At 40.3% G+C, this 19,197-nt stretch overlaps 1 protein-coding gene across 4 annotated transcripts in view; it reads right to left on the bottom strand.

Annotated features, from left to right (window-relative positions):
* Positions 1-14,165: 14,165 nt before the first annotated feature.
* The window catches only part of LOC121640440 (butyrophilin-like protein 2), a 65,330-nt gene continuing 60,298 nt past the window's right edge, over positions 14,166-19,197 (bottom strand). For all 4 annotated transcript variants that reach the window (XM_041986192.1, XM_041986195.1, XM_041986194.1 and 1 more), the window contains 2 exons: positions 14,483-14,815; positions 14,166-14,398 (listed from right to left, as the gene is read on the bottom strand). In XM_041986192.1, the coding sequence (XP_041842126.1) occupies positions 14,319-14,398; positions 14,483-14,815 (413 nt within the window). In that variant the 3' untranslated portion in view covers positions 14,166-14,318. The remainder of the gene's footprint in view (positions 14,399-14,482; positions 14,816-19,197) is intronic.

The raw sequence follows: 19,197 nt of genomic DNA, 5'->3' as shown, positions 1-19,197 counted from the left end.
CATTCCCACATGAGTTGGGGGCGGTAGCTGGACCAATTAGACACATACGTCTGCGACAGTGACGTGTGATTTTAGCGCCACATAACAAGAAAACAAAACACATGAAAAACCAAACAGCTCAAAGTAACACCGGCAAGCTAATATGGAGAACGAAGAGATCGTAGTGTTCATGCTCTGCTTGATGGAGATGTTACTGATGGACGATAAAATCAGGCGTCTCACGTCGAGGCTGGAAGACTCCTGAAAGTCAGAAGATGAAGAATCCAGTGGCAGGAGATACGCCGCAGAGAAAGGAGACGACGTTTAAGTTTAACTTATTAAATATGCGCCGATTGTATACGTGTTGTATGAATTAACATTTCAGACGGTTTTCTACTGTCTGTGTTGAGCAGATTACAATAAGTAAATATTTCAGACGGCGGGTTTATTGTAACTCGTGTTCTGTTTCAGCTCATTTAACACTCCTCACCGTCCAGCTGGTCCGGAGCAAAGCTGATAACTAGTGGGAAAAGGTTGTTCTCAATTTTACCGATGAGCAGTAGGTAGAGCATTTCTGTATGTCCAGGGAGACATTTCAATACATCTGTGGCCACCTGAAGCTGCACTGGAGAGAATGGACACAACCACCTGCTGCAGATACTGAAGGAGATGGAGAACAGCCTTTATGCTTTACAGATTTAGTGTATATGAAGGTAAAAATATAGAAAGGTTTGGTGAAATGTTTACAGGTGTGTAATTTGTGTCCTCAAGTATTTGATGCCAGATCTTGGTTAAACATGATAAACTTTGTTCTGTGATTTGGAGCATATTATAAAGGTGATTAACTAATGTAATTACACCCATGGATAAGACTTAAAATATAGCGACCAAAGATGGATTATTTAATATTTCATAGCTGTGATAAGTTAATAACTACTCAATATTTTCATTAGCTAATATTTTATAGATGTGGCCAAACCACATCTAACGGACACAAACTGAAAACTTCAGACTCTTTACAAAGTCATTTATTTTTTTATAGTGAATACAGCAGAGCAAAAATAACTATTTACATGTGTGTATATGATTCTGCATATCACACTGGCTTTTCCTGCCATCCTGTCCAGTACACCCAGAGACCCTCCATCACAGATCTCCGCTGGCTTCACCTCCGCTCTTCTGCCTCCTTTGTTCCTGAAAGACTTCAGCATGTTGAAGCTGCATCGCTTTGCCTCTGCTGTTCAGCATCTAACAGCTCGTCCTGCACAGCAGCCAGAAGAGTGTCGGCCCTTTTCCTATTTCATGGAAAAAACAGGGTGGAGACAGATACTTAACACACAGCAACTATAATAAAATATGTTGAGTTGTAATAGTGACACTCAACAAGATGCATGTACAATAGGATGTTTTTACCTGGCAGCAGGCTGATGGTTGACGCTGGCTCTGGTAGCTGCTGAATGGATAAACATTTTAGAATTAAAATACAAGTTATAAACATGAAGGATGGCTAATAAAGCCAACTTTTCATTATAATATTTAGTGTAAAATTCTCAATTGTCCAGAAGTACACAAGTTGTAATAGCAGTCATTTAAACTGGAATTAAACATAAAACAAGTTTAAGTCCAGTTGAAATGACTGAGTCTGCTTTTACAATCAGTTCTGTGTGGCTCCATCAGTCCCATGAGCATACATGTTAACATTTAACTTTGTTATCTCCATTAAATCAAGAGCAGAGATTTTTATGTGCTTTAAATCTACTTTCTTTACCTGATCGATGCGGCAAGGGCTGCTGGTGGCAGCAGGAGCAGGATGCAGTTTGGCTCCTCTGATGAAGTAAACATGGATCAGAACCATATTATATACAAAAAAGATGGAAAACAGGTCAAGTAGATCAGTTCAGCTATCCGGGTGGTATCTGATAACAACTCATAGGTCTATACAGAAGCTTTAATGCTTTTTGTCCTGTTTACTAACCTTCAAACTCCTCTGAAGATGTTTTCACTGCGGATGATCGCCTCTGCACGCAGGAGTCATTTGCTGCGGCTTTGCCTGTGTTGGTCCAAGCTGTCGAATTTACTGATTTTTCGGTTCATCCGACTCCGGTTGCCGTGGTCCTTAATTTATTTGTAGTCTTATGTGAGTTTTCTACCTGCGCTGCTTTGCCTTATCCCCACGTTCTCTGACTGAGAACTGATCGTCAGGAATATTTTTATATTCCGCTGCGAACCTTCAAAACCTCTCTGAAAATCCTCTGTGGCATAGACGGTCAGAAGAGCTTCGACCTCCTCGTCGGTCCATTTATCACATGCTCTGTTGTTGTTTTTGTCCGTATGTGCAACCGGGATTTTTAAATGTGGCGGGTACACAAGATGCAGAAATCTAGCAAGGGGCGTAGCTACCAGTTACGAAAGACCTACGTCATGAGGGTTCCTATAGAACCTCGAAAAGACCCTGCCTCGGAGCAGGAGCTAAAATGGTTATAGGAACTGAGGGCTTTGGCCCCTAGTTCCTATATGTCCGAATGCGCGAAAAAACGGCCTGGTTCCTGAAAAGGTTATAGGAACTGCAAAAGGTTCCTAGAGTTAGAAAGGGGCTTATGGCTCAAAAGGCTTCAAAAACGCTTAAAATGGAAGTTAAGCAAACAACAGTCAGGAACCGTCCCCCCCACCCGTAGGTGGAGGGAGGCTACCCTTTCGTCCACCGGGGTAAACCCCAACATAGAGGCGCCAAGTCGGGGGGCAATGAGCATGCACAAACCTGCTCGGCGCCTCTCACCGGGAACAACTCCAGAATGAAAGAGGGCCCAGCCCCTCTCAAGGACAGTGGTTCCAGAGCCCAAACTGTGCGTCAAGGTGAGTCCAACTATTTCTAGCCGGAACCGCTCAACGTCACGCACCAGCTCAGGCCCCTTCCCCGCCAGAGAGGTGACATTCCACGTCCCTAGAGCTAGCTTTTGCAGCCGAGGATCAGACCGCCAGGGTCCCCGCCTCTGGCAGCCGCCCACGGGAGGAGAGGCCCATGTCACCCTTTCAGGCTGAGCCCGACCGAGCCCCATGGGCAAAGGCCCAGCCACCAGGCGCTCGCCTCCGTGCCCCACCTCCAGGCCTTGCTTCAGAGGGGGGCCCCGGTGACCCACATCTGCGCAAGGGAAACCTTGGTCCTTGATTTCTCATCATCATAGGGGTGATTTGAGCCGCACTTTGTCTGGTCCCTCTCATAGACACCTGTTTGCCATGGGTGACCCTACCAGGGGCATGAGCCCCCGACAACATAGCCACTAGAATCGTCAGGACACACAAACTCCTCCACCATGATAAGGTGGTGGCTCAGGGAGGAGACATAATTATTATATATAATTATTTTATTATTTAATTAATTATTTCATGGTTCTGTGTTGCAGAGCATCATGAATTTATTTTATCTGTCAACCTAGCCCATCAAACTCAGTGGGTGGGGCTAACCCAGAGCATGTAGCGAGGAAAGCAGAGAATTTATTGAAGTTATTGGACATATTTCGTCACTTTTTGACCAAAATATTGACCACAGAGTGACTGTGCAGAGCTAGTGAACGCATTCCAATACACTGTGTGGCGTTATTCCTCTATGTTGGTTTAGATACTCTATTAAAGAAACCCATAGAACAAATTTTATTAACGACCACAGAATTTTGGGCAGTGAGCGAGGTGAAGGAGCTGCTGAGAGAAGCAACGGATTTAATTATGGAAGCTCTAAACAGAACTTCTACTTGGTGCTCCAGAACTGCAGCTAGCATGTGAACCTCCAGCCCCTCCCGTCCCTGTGTGTGTTCTGCTTGTTGTGCCCTGGTACCAGAGAAGTGGTGGAGTACTACTTCTAAACTTGCAGTCACATTTAAGTAATTATTTAATGATATATTTAATTAATTCATTGTGTCACTTTTAATTAATTAACAATACATTTGTGTATTTAATTATCATTTTAATTATTTAATGACACATTTAAGTAATTATTTAGTGATTTTTTAATTAATTCACTGTGTCACTTTACCTCCTCTATATGTTTCATGACCAGGCTGAAAATGAAAATGAAACTACCTGTTTTCAGTGATACCCACTAAACCATCCTCCAGCTGGTTTAAGTCACTGGACTCACATATATCCAAATTTCTATAGAAAAACAAGCCATCACGTATCAGTCTAAAAACTTTACAGCAGACTAAAGATAGAGGTGGATTGGACCTACCTAACTTCAATCATGTTTTCTTAGCTAAGAAGCTGCAATGTATCTCCAAATGGCTTAAACCTAGTGGTCTGGATGAACCATGGTTAGATGTAGAGCAAGTATCTTTTCTTTTATTGTCACAGCCTGAATAGTAAGAGCTTGGCTATATGATGATGATGAAAAACACTTTATTCAGACATCTTAAACATAGGAAATAGTAATAATAAATAAGCAAAATATGAGTAAACAAAAAAATAAGTAAACAGAAAAATAGGTAAATAAAAAATACATTTAAAAAAAACACCACATAAATGTCTGAAAAGGAGTGGGGAGAAGCCTAAGCTTATTTAACTCACCCACATTACATTAACTTAACAGAAGCATAGTTGCCTATTCTGTAGATCACATCTCATATAATACTTTTACTACTTGTACAATTTATATGACAATACTAACTCAAAATCACATTCCACAGGATGCAAACAATATACATTATCATTTCATTTTTAACTAGAAAGTCTTCCATTTCAACATAGGATTGTATCATTTTTTTCTTAAACATTTTTTTAAACTGAATTAATGTTGGACAGTCTTTTAGTTCTGGGTCCAACTTACTCCAAACATTAACCCCAACAACAGAAATACAAGCTGCTTTACATTTGTTCTCACATGAGGTTTTATGAACATTTCACCCCCTCTAAAATTATAAACAGAGTCTCTTTTTTTAAACAATCCCTGAATTTAAGCTGGTAATTTATTATTCTTAATGTTTTACATAAATTGTGATGTTTTAAAGACGACCATGTCCTTCAGTTTTAAAGCGTTCAGGTTAATAAAAAGCTGGTTTGTGTGTTCTCTATGGGCCGCTTTATGAACTATTCTGATCGCTCTTTTTTGAATCATACAGATCAATTTAAGATTAGTTTTATATGTATTTCCACACACCTCTAAGCCATAGGTCATGTAGGGAAGAACCAGAGAACAATACAAAAGATATAAATTCTTTTCATTTAAAAACAATTTGACTTTAGAAATAATTTCTAGTGATTTACAGATCTTTGCTTTAATATGGTTTATATGAGGTTTCCAGCTAAGTTTATTTTGTATAATAATTCCAAGAAATTTGACTTCATTCACTTGTTCTACGTTAGTGTCGTTAATTATTAATTTTCTGTCCCTGTTCACAGCACGATTTCCAAAAAATTAAAATTTAGTTTTGTTTAAATTTAAAGTTAATTTATTTAAATCAAACCATTTTTTAAACTCTGTTAATTCTCTTCCGACTGTATCTATCAATGTTTCTAAGTTCTGACCACAGCAAAGTATATTAGTGTCATCAGCAAATAAGACAAAATGTTAACTTTTTTTAAAATAAACATGTCATTTATGTACAAAATAAACAGCAAAGGACCCGACACTGCCCCCTGTGGGAGACCGCAGGTCACTGCCAGCAGCTGGGAACCAGAACCATTAATGTGGACATACTGGGATCTGTTCTCCAAATAGCTCCTGATCCAAGAAAGTGCTGCACCTCTAATTCCATATCTGTACAGTTTTTTTTAATAATAATTTATGATTCACGGTATCAAAAGCTTTGGTTAAATCTAGAAATACCCCCATAGCATATTGTTTGTTTTCTATTGCTTTTGAAATATTTTCTACAAGATCCACTAACGCTAAGGTCGTGGTCCTGTTGGGTCTGAAGCCATATTGTTGTTCACATAGTATGTTATGTGATTCTATATAAGTATATAATCTTTATGGAATAACTTCTCCAATATCTTAGAAAACTGTGACAGAATGGAAATAGGTCTATAATTAGTAAATTCCTGTGTATCAGCAGCCTTGTGAACAGGAATTACTTTTGCGATCTTCATCCCTTCTGGAAATACACCTGACTCTAGGGACAGGTTAAAAATAAAGGTGATTGGTTTAACAACACATTCGATCATTTCTTTCAGCATTGACATGTCCAGTCCGTTCCAGTCAGCTGACTTTTTACATCTGCATTTTCTTACAATAGTAAGTATTTCATTTTCATCAGTGGCTTGAATAAATATAGTTTTATCAAAATTCTGTATTTTACTTAAAGCATCATCAGCTTGACAGGAGTTCACTCTGGTGGGGCGGCATGGCTCAATGGGTAGAGTGGTCGTCCTATAACCTAAGGGTTGCCGGTTCTATCCCGGCCCGGAGAGCTCATGTGGTGGTGTCCCTGAGCAAGACACCGAACCCCTACTTGCTCCTGATGGGTCGTGGTTAGCGCCCTGCATGGCAGCTTCCGCCATCAGTGTGTGAATGAATGGGTGAATGTGACGTATATGTAAAGCGCTTTGGATAAAAGCGCTATATAAGTACAGACCATTTACCATTCACTATTTCTTTGGCCAATTTTGGCCCTATATTAGTAAAATAATCATTAAATTGGTTTGCTGTTTACTTAGATTGATTAATCATTTGATTTTTTTGTTAAAAATTGAGTTGGAATGTCAACAGTTTGATTTACCTTTTTGATTAATTTATTTAATACATTCCAGATGTTTTTAATATTACTTCTACTTTTTTCAAAAGCAGTACTAAAATAATTAATTTTACTTGATTTGATAATACCTGTTAGTCTATTCTTATATGTTTTATAAGCACACTCAGTCTCTTTTGTCCTTTTTTTCAGGAAATCTCTGTACAATTTATTCTTTTTCTTACATGCTGTTTGAATACCTTTTGTTATCCAAGGCTTTTCTTCAAATTTGTTATTCTTTTCTTTATAAACAAGAGGACAATGATTTTCATAAAGAGTGGTAAAAATGTTCAAGAACGTTTCATAAGCCATATTTATGCCATCTACATAAATATCGTCCCAATTTTGTTCCATTAATTCTCGTTTAAATGCATGAAAAGCCTCTTGAGTCACTACAAAGGTTTAGTTTTCTTTTGCTGATTGAATCAGCCTCTTTATTACTGTAAAGACGGGTAGATGGTCAGATATGTCAGTAATCAAAAGTCCACTAGATATTTCACTTTCTATAACGTTGGTAAATATATTGTCAATCAAAGTTGTGCTATGATGCGAGATGGTCTAGTTATTGATGGATACAAACATAAACTATACATGGTGGATAAACTCTGACTGCGTTTTGTTCTTTAGGATTCAACAAGTCAATATTAAAATCCCCACAAACAAAGATCATTTTCCTGTTATTTCTATTCTCATACAGATCAATCATTAATTTCTGAAATGTATTAATACAAGACCCTGGTTTTCGATTTTACACAATTATCAGAGCATTTCTTGACTTTTCTATTTCAATCTCAGCAGTGACACGTTCCATAACTTGGTCCACGGCTAAACTCTTGTTACGAACCAGTTTACATCTCAGATTCTGATCAGTAGATAACGCTGCTCCGCCACCTTTAACAGAAGGTCTGCTTTTGAAGAATGCTTTATATCCTTCCATTTAAAACAAAGAAGTCTGATCTTCACAATGCCAGGTCTCTGAGACTGCAGTTACAGAGAATTTATCTTTTGTTTGTCTCAAACAGTTTAAGATTTTGGATAAATTAAAGTTAAGACTCCTACAATTGAAATGAATAATGGATAATGAGTCTTTGATAATCAAATGGGTGTCAAATTGATTCTCAGTAAAATTTTCACAATTGTTCTGCATTTTTATGTAAAAATTGTTCTCAGGATCGAGATCATTTTGCATATCATGTTGTTTATACTCTGTATAGTCAAACATTTTGAACTGCAGTCTTTCAGAATCAGAATCAGAATTACCAAAGTCTGTTCTTACTGTGTTTGTAGTCGAGTCCGCTCCATCTGTCATGAGACCAGTAATTGTTCATCATATTCTGTTACCTTCATTCTTCCTTCTTGGTAATCCACAACATGGTTTGGTCTTTATATTGATCCAGTTCTTTCAGATCCTTTATGACTATTACTTTTGCTTGCTCTGGCGATCCATTCAGCTTAATCAGGACTTTACAGTTTCTTGTCCAGGTATCTTGAACCTTCTTTTCTTTGCTCAACATCCTTGCTTCTCTTGCTATTTCAGCATTTCTCTTGGTTAGGTGCTCATTCACATCGACGTCTGTACCCTTTAATTTTCTGGCATTCTTGATCACCTCCATTTTGTACTTCCTATTAGTAAAGCGAATAATAATATTTGGCTTTTTACTGTGTTTCTGAGGCAAAATATGGCAAGCAGCAATGTTTTTACTGTCCATTATCATGTCTTTGCTGTCAAAGAACTTTATTACCGGTTGTTCAAGTGTCATCAGATCAGGGTTTGACAGGATTTTGCAGGTTTCCATCCATCTCACTGCCGGCTGCAGCCTGTTTATAGGTACATTGTATGGCAAGCCCTGATATCAGGAGATCATCCATTCTTGAATACTGTTCCAAATCGTCAATTCTTCTTTCCAGTTGATCAGTTTTTTTGTCCTTTTCTTGTGCCAATTTCTTTAGTTGTTTGATTTCCTCAAGCAATTCCTTGAGGCCTCTTTGCTCTTTTGCCACAATAGTTATTTCCTGAGACATGAAGCCCAAAGATTTCTTGATATCTTCAATATCTTCAGCCAGTTTTTTACTGGTCATTGTATCCACAAATGTGCCCAGATTAGTTAGGCTATGCAAGCTAACTTGGTCTTGACTCTCTTCAATATATGCTACACAGAAATATGGGCCACTTGTCCATGAATGTGTAGATATTTAATCAAAACTCAAAATACTTTCGTACTGAAGTCCACGTTCTTTCAGACAAATGAAAGATTGCTGCAGGTGAGCTGGATGCTGTCTTATTTTCTTGATATAATTAAGATTATGGAGCTATGTGGAGCTACGTCATTTCAACACATCAGCACGGCAGCCATCTTGAAAAAAGATATCAGTTCCTCTTTTGTGTGAACACGATGAGGGAAATAAAATCTAACTGTGGTTTTTCTGTCAGATATTGTGATTAAATGTGTTAAATTCCAGCTTCCACTCAGTGTTTCTGCAGAAATATTTGTTTTACATCAGATTTCTACATGAGATGTGGGACAATATGTGGCATCAGCCACCTGGAAACCAGAGAAAAATCTGCATTTTAAAGCTCTCCCATGGAGGTGAAGAATCCTCTTCTGTGTTAGGTGAACACAGAATTGGCCCCTTCCACTCGCCGTACATGTCCATCACAGAGACGCAGCTGAACAAGCTGAATCTACGTCATTGGAGGAATTTCTGAGTCGTGTTACGGCTTAAAATGGATCCAGTAATCTTTGTAGGTTTTCTTAACATCAGCACGTTCTCTGAGATGTGAACTTTCAGATTATTTAGAGCGACTCTCCTCATTAAAACCGTCTTATCAGGACATTTCTGTGTTTTCTCTCATTTCTGGAGAATTATTCCGTGATGAGGTTTGAAGACGAGACTTCTGAGCTGAGTGTAGCTGCTCCATGATGTTTAAATGACTTTACTTCTTGCTGCTCCTTTTTCATTCAACATCTGATTGAAGGTGTTTGATTTTAAAATGAGTTGTGATTTACTGAATGAAATATAAAGTCTGTCTCACATGGAAGACGACAGGAAGAAGGAAGCTGTAAAACCATGAATGCTGCAGATGTGAAACCTGGACCAGGCGTTGTGTAACACGAATCCTTCTGCTTTGCTATTTGCTAATTACAACGTCTTAAACTGTGGTTTTGATTTAAGAAGGATTGATCGTTTCCATCTGATCTCTCTCTGAGAAAATAGATGAGGAACAAATGTTCTTTTCTTCTCCACAAACATCATGTTTCTGCTGAAACTTTGTGGCAGAAGAAGAATGAAAGCAGTGAACTATTAATGGAGTCTGGTAGCAGCTTCCTCACACTGGATCATGTTCAGTGTTTGACTCCCACTTTCTGATCACTGATCAATAAGTCAACACTGATCAATACTCACTGTGGGAGAAACCAACTAAACAAATATTCTTCTGTTTCTGCAGCGTATCATGTTTAGTTGTGAGACCTGGTTTTAAATTTATATTAACTTGGCAGTTCCAGGATTTTCCCTTGTCTCAATACAGAGAAGAAGAAAATCTCTCCTTCATTAACCAAATAACTAAGTCAGCTTTTAACATGTAAGAAGGATTAAAAATTAAACATTTCTCTTTGATTTATGAAGTTATAAAGGTAAAGAAAAAAGGTGAAATACTCAAGTAAAGTAGACATAATGTGAAGTTGTTCTTCACTATAAATTAACAGTCTGAACTGGTGTTACTGTGAGGCAACGCTGCCCTCTGGTGGTCAAAGTGGGAATTGTTCTCTAGAGATTGAGCTGTGAGGAGGACCAATGCTCTGCTGGATGGACTGAGAGGAGAAAAATGATGGGTGGAGAGAACCAGCATCAGTTTTGTCTCCCTCATCAGGACTGAGTCTACAGGTCACATGACCCTCCATTGTGTTACCAGGTCTGATGAAGGTCTCTACAGGTGAACCTTCTGGATCATCAGATCCAGAATATCAACATGATCCAAATCAAACAATGTGAGATTATAACAGCTACCATGATGAAATCTTGTCTTCTTTTTTTAATTTTGGACATTTTCTGCAGAGTTAGAAGCTTTGACGGCAAAATTATCTCCCCATAACAAAGAATCCTTAAAAAAAAATCCCTGGATCTAGACGTTGATTTGGATCGTCCCGAAAATCTAATCAGTTCTTTTATTCCATTTCTGCCGTTTTCTGAGTATTTAATGAAAATCTATCTATAACGTTTAGAGTGATGTTGCTGACAGACAAACTTAACAGCAGTGAAAACAGAATAAAAACATGTGGCTCAGCTTCGGCTCTGCTCCAACAAAGGAATGAGGAAGACTCTGATGGGGGAGTGTTGGAGAAAAATACATTACCAAGAGTCTGGATGAGGGAAGTTTAACCACGTTTATTACAGGAAAGAAAAATAATGCTTGTACTAGGAGAACATCACATCAGACTCAGGAAAGGTCTCAGGAGGTTCTACAGAACCAGGACTAAGGCAAGTAGTTTTCTAGCTCTGTGTTGTTCACCATGCAGAGAGAGACCAGATAAAACCGTCTCCTTCCTTCAGACCTTTCTCAGAACAACCGGTCTGATCCTGCAGATGTCCCGTCTGCAAACAACTCAGTGTCTCCCACGAGAGCCAGACTGTTCCAGCCCAGGGTCCAAGACTCTCAGGTCATCACTTTGTACACAGAAAAGTCAGAAAACACAAAGTATGATATGATATGAACACATCATGTAGAAGTGGAATAACATGTTAATGTGGATAAAATGGATATATAATGGATGATGTATAATAAATGTAAAAATGATCAATGAATAAATGTAATAAAGGATGATTAATGAATAATAAACGCAGTAAATGAATAGCAATAAAATTTCTTCTACAGGAGAAATGATCAGCTCCTCTTACTACAACAGGACCGAGTTTGGAGGAACTTGGTTTCCATCCTGCTGCTGGTTACTGAGTAGTGATGTGTGATACCATTTATTTTCTCTCCCATCCGATACCAAGTAAAATACAAGCCAGTATCGGCGATACCGATCCCACACCGATACTTTGTACAGAAACTTCATGTGTTTGGAAAATTACTTTCAAAGCAGCTACGCTGAGGGGAAAGGAAGCGCTAGTTCCATTTTTATAGAAAACTTTCTGACTCAAACTGAAATTACCAGCAAAATACATCAATAAATATAGAAATGCCACAATAATTCATGTGTTTGTCATCACCTACATATTAAAATATTTAGTTACCATCAGTCTAAACAATGAGAGGGAATCGATGTTATTGTCTTTCTATCCTATTAAATATTTTCATCTGTATTTTTATTTATAAAACCCTCCAATGGCTGTTTTACTAGATATTTAATGAGAGCAGCTTCCTTACCGACTGAATCTGGGCCTGTTGAACTGATGTGAGCTGATCTCAGGGACACATTTCACTCCAAGCTGAACTCATACAGATATTTATTGCAGCATTTTCTTATTTCATAACCACATTTAATGCTGCACATAACAAACAAGATGCAATAGTCTTTAGAACGAGGGGAACTCCTGTTGTTTGAACATCAACACAAAAACCTGAACCCAGCAGACAGATGAAAACCACTTTCCCAACATGTAGCATCAGTGGTCCACAGCTCCACGTCTCCTCCCTCTGAATAGTGGTTAGTACCTGCTGCAGCATCAAAGGACTGCAAGAGTGACGTGTCTCACCTTGCAGCACCTGTCCCGCTAATCTCCTCCTCTTCCTCATCATCATTTAATTATATTCTGTGTTCTGGTCGACTCTCAGATGTTTCAGGAGGTTTGTGGTGTTGCTACAACATCTCTATGTCTTCACACACACATCATACATGACACCGTTGCTGTTCAGCTCCACACGTGATGCTACGACCTGAGTGAGAGATGCTGCTGCGCCCCTACACTGGGCCACTTCACATAGGACTATGGCAGGCGGAAGAAAAAGTAGTTCCTGAGAACTTGGTATAATTTAGAGAAGATCCTGATATTCTAGTTACTTTCCACTTTATTTCACTTCATGATGGACGTTATTTTTACCCCAAATCAGTGAAATATCGATATTCTAACATGATAATCGATTCTAGAACATAAAAAGCTGGTATCGGTAGTATCGATATTTTGGAATCGATCAGCACATCACTAGTTTAACCCTCTAAATGCCGGTTTGAATTATTGCATATTTATTGCTAAACAAGACAAAAACTGAATGATTTTCTACATAATATCAGGGGGATGGGTCAGATGTTACAGCGAGGGAACATCTGGAAAGTTCCCTCTCCTCTTCCTCCAGATGTTACGGTGAGGGAACGTCCTCCACGATGCTGGAAAGTTTGGTCCAGAGTGAGACCTCTGTCACAGTTAACAGGATCTACAGCAGGACGCCTTCATGACACTAAGGGGCTGAGTTATGACGAGGGCAAAACTGCTGCGCTATTTAACATTTGCTGCGCAGTTTTGCTCTGGTTATGTTTCTACGATTAGCGCCTGATCTATTAAGACTGCTCCTGTTATCATTTGCGGAGCAAACAGCAGTATTTAAATGAGGATTTAGCGGCGCTGTTTGCTCTGTCATGTAAGGTTCTGGAGAGCAAGGAAACCGCAAACGCAAAATTAACTTTTATCCGATAGAAGTTGAGACAAATAAAGGAGACAAATAAAAATATTGCGGAAGTCGAGGAAAAAAATCTAAATGTCACCAGAAATGCTGCAATATAGTTTCATATTCAAGTTCAATTTATTTATAAGGCACACTAACAACAACCTTTAGGAACCAAGGTATTGTACATATAAAAACATGCAAGGAACAAATAAGAAATAATAAAGGTTTAAAAGCTATAAAGAAATAATAATAATAATAATAATAATAATAATAAAAGACAGGCATGATAAAGTCTTTAAACTTATCCAGCAATTCTAATATTGCAACGCTGGATCGTCTCCACAATCCTCTTCTCTGGCATTCTAAATATATTAATATAATAGAAAAAAATGCATTATCTTAGTCGCCTTTCATGGTGTCTGTGCCTCCTCAAAATTATTACTGCAGCCATTGCGCGTATACTGTTGTGCCAATTAGCACCTGCTTTTCAGAAACGCTATTTTTAGAGCAAACATAAACACCGCAAACTATTTGCGGGCTACATGAATCCCACTGCTGCGCAAACCAGATTTATTTGCATAGTCTCCTCCCACTAATGTGCACTTTCTGGCCGGAACGCCCATAATGCATATGCAGTAGCTTCAGAAACGCAAAGTGGAGAGCGGCGCAGTTTTGCCAGGATAACTGACGCAGTTCCATGTTTGCGGCTTTGATAGATAAGCTTGGGCCGATTTTAGCTGAGCAAAGCCGTCTGCACCTGTTTTAGTACACGCAAAGCGTTAATAGATCAGGGCCTAAGAGTCTAAAACAAACAACAACAAGATGCTGGAGTCCAAAACACACAGCTGATCAACATGTGACATCACACTGACTCCACTCTGACATCACTGATCACTACTGATCAATACTACGTCTGCAGGCTGGAACAAGTCCTCTCTTCATCCATCGTCCATCAGATCCTTCACTGATATTTTCTCTCTGATCCAAAGTCAGATTGGATCAATAATCAAAGATCAGACTGATTGATCAGCCATCAGAGGAGTCGGATCTGCTTCTGTTCCTGATGTCCTCTGATCCTGGACCTGAACTCTCCCTGCAGAGGAGACAGAAGACAGTCAGACAAGAAAACAAACAAACAAACAAACAAACAAACAAATAAATAAACAAACAAACAAACCTTTGACTTTGAGTTGAACTGTTTTACGTCTCATGAGATCTCCTCCCCTCCAGAGTCTACATATGTACCGTCCACTGTCTCCATGTTTGGGATGTTCCAGAGTCAGACTGAAGTCTCCAGTTTTCAGAGGATCTTGATTCATCTTAGTTCTGCTTCTGTAGACCTGGTCCTGGTCTTCAGGTTGATCAGAACCGTTCTGGTACACGTGGACCTTCATTTCTGGTTTAGTTTCCAAGCGCCTCCACTCCACTTCAGCGTCTCCAGGCAGGTCAGGTGTAGTTCTGAAGGGCAGCAGGACAGACTCCGCCCCCTCCTCCACCTCCACCTGACAGTCTGAGAGAAGAAGAAAATTAGCTGATCAGCTTATTGATGAGTGATCAGAAAGTGGGATCAAACAGTGAGTGAAGATCAGATGATCCAGTGTGAAGAAGCTGCTGCAGAAGCAGATCCATGAAGAAGTGAGTGGATTTAAAGCTGCAGCTGCTCTTTCTTCTTCTTCACATCACAAACATCATGTTTGCAGAGAAGAAGAGAATCTGGATCAGTGAAGAGACTCCAGCTTCACATCAACATCACATCTGAGAAGCAGCTTTCCAGCCTCATTTCTTCCCATCAAACAGCAGCTTTGATTCTCACTGGAGTCCCACTTTGCTCCAGTTTACTGTCAAATGATGACCAATGAATCCAGATCAATCCCAGTGGAAGCTGCTGCTGACCAGACTGACCTCAGATCTGCTGCTTCCTCCAACAAACTGCATCTCTGACTGGATTTGTTCCATCAGTCCTGGTGGAAGATGGAGCATCGTTGCAGGATGAAGCAAACGTGACAAAGCTTCAGTCTCTGAGAGCAGAACCACAGCTTTCAGTCCCAAATCTCTCCTGATCCACATTCAGCCCGACTTCTGGACTTTAGGACTCCAAACTGGATTCTTCCAGATGTTCCAGCTACATCTACCCAGCTGTCTCCTACAGATGAGCTTCCTCCAGATGTGTTGAGGAGGAAAGCTGCTGTGGTTTCTCCTGCAGCACAACGTTCAGCAGCTGTTTGTTGACTGAAACAGCAGCTCAGACTGGATCCTCAGGGACACCATGGATGCTGCTCATCAGGAAGAGTTCAGCCTCTGGAAGAAGGAAGAGGATTCTCTCTCAGCTCTTCCTGAAGCTGCTCTACATTACTGGCTGCTTCAACATCCTGGAGGAGACCTGAACCCTGGTCCTCCTTCCTCCACTAGTCTGAGCATCAGATGATTTCTGCAGCGTTTGATCTCAGAGATGTGGAGGAGAAATTCCCTCACACTCACATTTCCACTTCACACAGCTGATCTGGGTCTCCTCAGCACAGGATGCTGCAGGAAACAGTCCACTGGCAGATCCCAGACCAGCTTCCATGAAGGTTCAGGTCTCCATCTGAGACTCAGTGAGTCCATCTAACACACACTACACCGCCCAACACACACACATGGAGAGGTGTGTCAGAAAGCTGGAAACCAGTTCAGCTGGAAGTGGAAACTGGTCATGTGTGAAACATGTCAGAAAGTCTGGAAGTGTGTGAGCTGAGAAGAAACAGTAGAAGAAGAAATGAGTCCAGCTGTGAGGAGGAAGAAGCTGGATGCTCTTTAAATGTGAGGCTGAAGGAGTGTTTGTCACGTCCTCACACACACACACACACACACACACACACACACACACAGGTCCCAGTGATGAACCTCCAGACGGAGGAAAACTCTCCGTCTTTATGTGGGTGTGGATCAGTTCAAGTTTCACTCAGACACGTTTGTGATGGAGCTGCTGTTTGTGTTGGTCTGATGGAAAGAAGAAGTCAGCAGCTCTGATGGTGTTTGATCCCACTGGTAGAAATGATTCCCAGCAGAACCAGTCCCTTTTGTTTAGGAAGGATCCAGTGGAAGCACTGAGAGGGACTTCCTTCCCCCGGCCCCCCACAGAACCCCTCCCAACCAAAAACAGCCTCTTTGCTTCTGGACAGCTGCGTCCTGTTTCTCTTCTCCACCATCAGGAGAAGATACTGGCAGTTCTTTCAGCAGAGAAGCTTCTAGATGCTTCAGATGATCTAACAGATGAAAGTCAAACAGCTTCAATGAACACACACGTTTCAAAGCAGCTCAGATCAGAGCTGGAAGAAGCTCCTCTGAACACAAACACATGTTCAACACGGACCTTCTTCTTCTGTCTGGAAGCTTCCTGTCAAACACAAAGTCCACTACTGGGAAGCAGCATACAGGAAGTCCTGATCATGTGACTCCTTCAGCAGGAAGAACAGAGGAAACTTCAGCCTCTGCTTCCAGACGGACTCGTCATTAAAAGACAGAAGATCTTTGTAGAAGCACCTGAGCTTCCTCATCCCTTCATGGAAACTCTCAAACTGGGAAAAAAGAGCAAATTTTCTGGAACTTTTCCTGGAAAACTAAACACATGATGTCATCAGTCAGATGGTTTTATGGATTAAATCCTTTAACCCTAAAACACCCCCTCTCCCTCCATCCCTCCCTCCCCTGCCCACCACCAGCAGCACTTTATTATTTAATGTCAACAAAAGTTCTGTTGGGTCGGATCTACGTCAGCGGGAGAACAGCTGGAGGCTGGAAGATCATTCTACATGCATGAGAACATGGATGATGGTTCCAGTACATCCAGTCTGCTTTGTCTGGTGGAACCATCAGCCAGTTCCAGTTCAGAAGAGTGTGGTGATGCTGGAGAAGATGGGGGCATCACACCGTACAGGACCGAACCGTACCGAGCGGACCTCCTGCCTTCCTGAGAGACGGTGGAGAAGCAAACATGGCCGCCGTAGCAGGGAGCCCAGACTGGTGTGTTACTGGTGTTCCACACATTATTTATTCAGAAATGTGGTTTATTTAAAGCTGATTTTCTAATCAAGTCATAGCAGAGCGTTTCTAATAAAACTGAGATGTTTACTAGCTGATAGTGGGACAGAGATCCTGTGGAAATAATTTTAACATTACTGGAATTGTTCTAATATATTAAATGATGCTGCGTTTGTTGTAATCTGAGCAGAATTTTTACTCTAGAATGATGAAGGTGGACATATTGACTGTTTAAAATGTGCATATTCAACTTTGTCCAATAAAAGCATGAAGCCTTGCTGGTCCCTGACTTTTCCTAAAACTACATGAATCTTCATTAAAACTAGGTTTAATATTTAGTCTGTAAACAGAGGAAATATGATCATTTCTACCTATTTCAGCTTATTTCCACCACACAGGATTCTGTGCTGTTCTATGTTTAGATTCCCGACGTTCTGGATCAGACCATGTAGACGTTTTCTGTAAAGGCTGATATGCAGAGATGGATCCATGCTGGATTTCATGGCCAAAGACGGCGCTGTGCCAGACGGTCGCCTGTTGCAGCAGCTCCCGTGTTGAATGTGTTTTTATGTTGTTTTCCTTCCGTTTTAGTTTTTCTACACCAGCCAAACGACACGATTTAAAACACTATTTGCTTTCAAACTTTGCTCGTGGTCTCTGCTTTCCTCGTTCCTGGTGACTGAGGAACAGGAGCGCTATGGAGGAAGCTTCGTTTACACCAACTAAACACACATGATTTGGATTTGGAGAAAAACGACAAAGTAACTGGAGAAGATACGCATGCTAGACGTCCTTCCTTCCTTCCTTCCTTCCTTCCTTCCTTCCTTGCTTCCTTCCTCATCATCAATAACTGGGTCATTCCAGAATTGGAGAACAATTTGGGAATAGAAACATTAGAAAAATTAACTTTTTATTTAAGGATTTTCTTTGTCATGTATTTTTGAAAACAGCATAATAAAGAAAAAATTTCATTCGTCCAGCTTTGACATAAAAAAAATCATATTCATGCTGAAATAAAATTTTATTTTAGATAAATCTTCATCATATTAAGGAACGTTTTATTGGCTGGATGCTTTTTATTTTCAAGTATTCGCCCAAATTTGTTGCATAAATAACTGAAACTATTACAAGGACAACAGCTCAACGCTGTATGAATTTAGAAAACCATTTAAGATTATTTAAATAAAAATTATTTGGTAGCAGAGCTGAAATTAAAGTAACAGGGTTGAATTTACGTCTTACTTTTGATTGTAGATCAGGACTTAAATGTGAGAAATAGATACTCAGAACCACAGGAATGTTTTCATAAAGGCTGTAAATTATAACTAGTTGTCATCATGTAACATTTGCAATAAAGGAACATCGAGCAGGAATAAAATACAAAAACATTTACACGTGAACAAGAACACAAGTTGGGTGATGTCCATGTTTAACAATCATGGCTGGACAAAGTGTCCCGTACGTCTCTTACAACGGCCAGGTGGCGTGAGGGAACGTTCTTTGGGGAGGAATGAGGGTCAACACATCCTCAAGAGGATACCAGTGGAGATCATCCCTCAATGGCCAGAAAGACTATTTTCCCTACTCTGCATACATTTCACCTGGCAGTGGGCCGCATTCATCTCTTGGATGATGGCTGGTAGATTGTATGGTCATACACCAGGACACACCATTCTCCCACATTCTCTGGATAGCACCATTGCTCTTCTTCTGGTGTGTGTGACGGGATCATCTGTGTGGTTCTGTGTAAGATTGAAGCTGAAGCACTTTGTTTGTTGGCAATCACGCCCCAGATTCCCTGTGGCAGAGCACATACAGCTGACATGGCGGTAGAGAATCTTGGCGGGTGACAGAGTGACACCTGGTGGAGCC

The sequence above is a fragment of the Melanotaenia boesemani genome, chromosome 5 (genome assembly GCF_017639745.1).
Source record: "Melanotaenia boesemani isolate fMelBoe1 chromosome 5, fMelBoe1.pri, whole genome shotgun sequence".
Lineage (NCBI taxonomy): Eukaryota > Metazoa > Chordata > Actinopteri > Atheriniformes > Melanotaeniidae > Melanotaenia > Melanotaenia boesemani.
The sequence above is the reverse complement of the archived record's forward strand: the minus strand, read 5'-3'. Positions and strand labels throughout refer to the sequence as shown.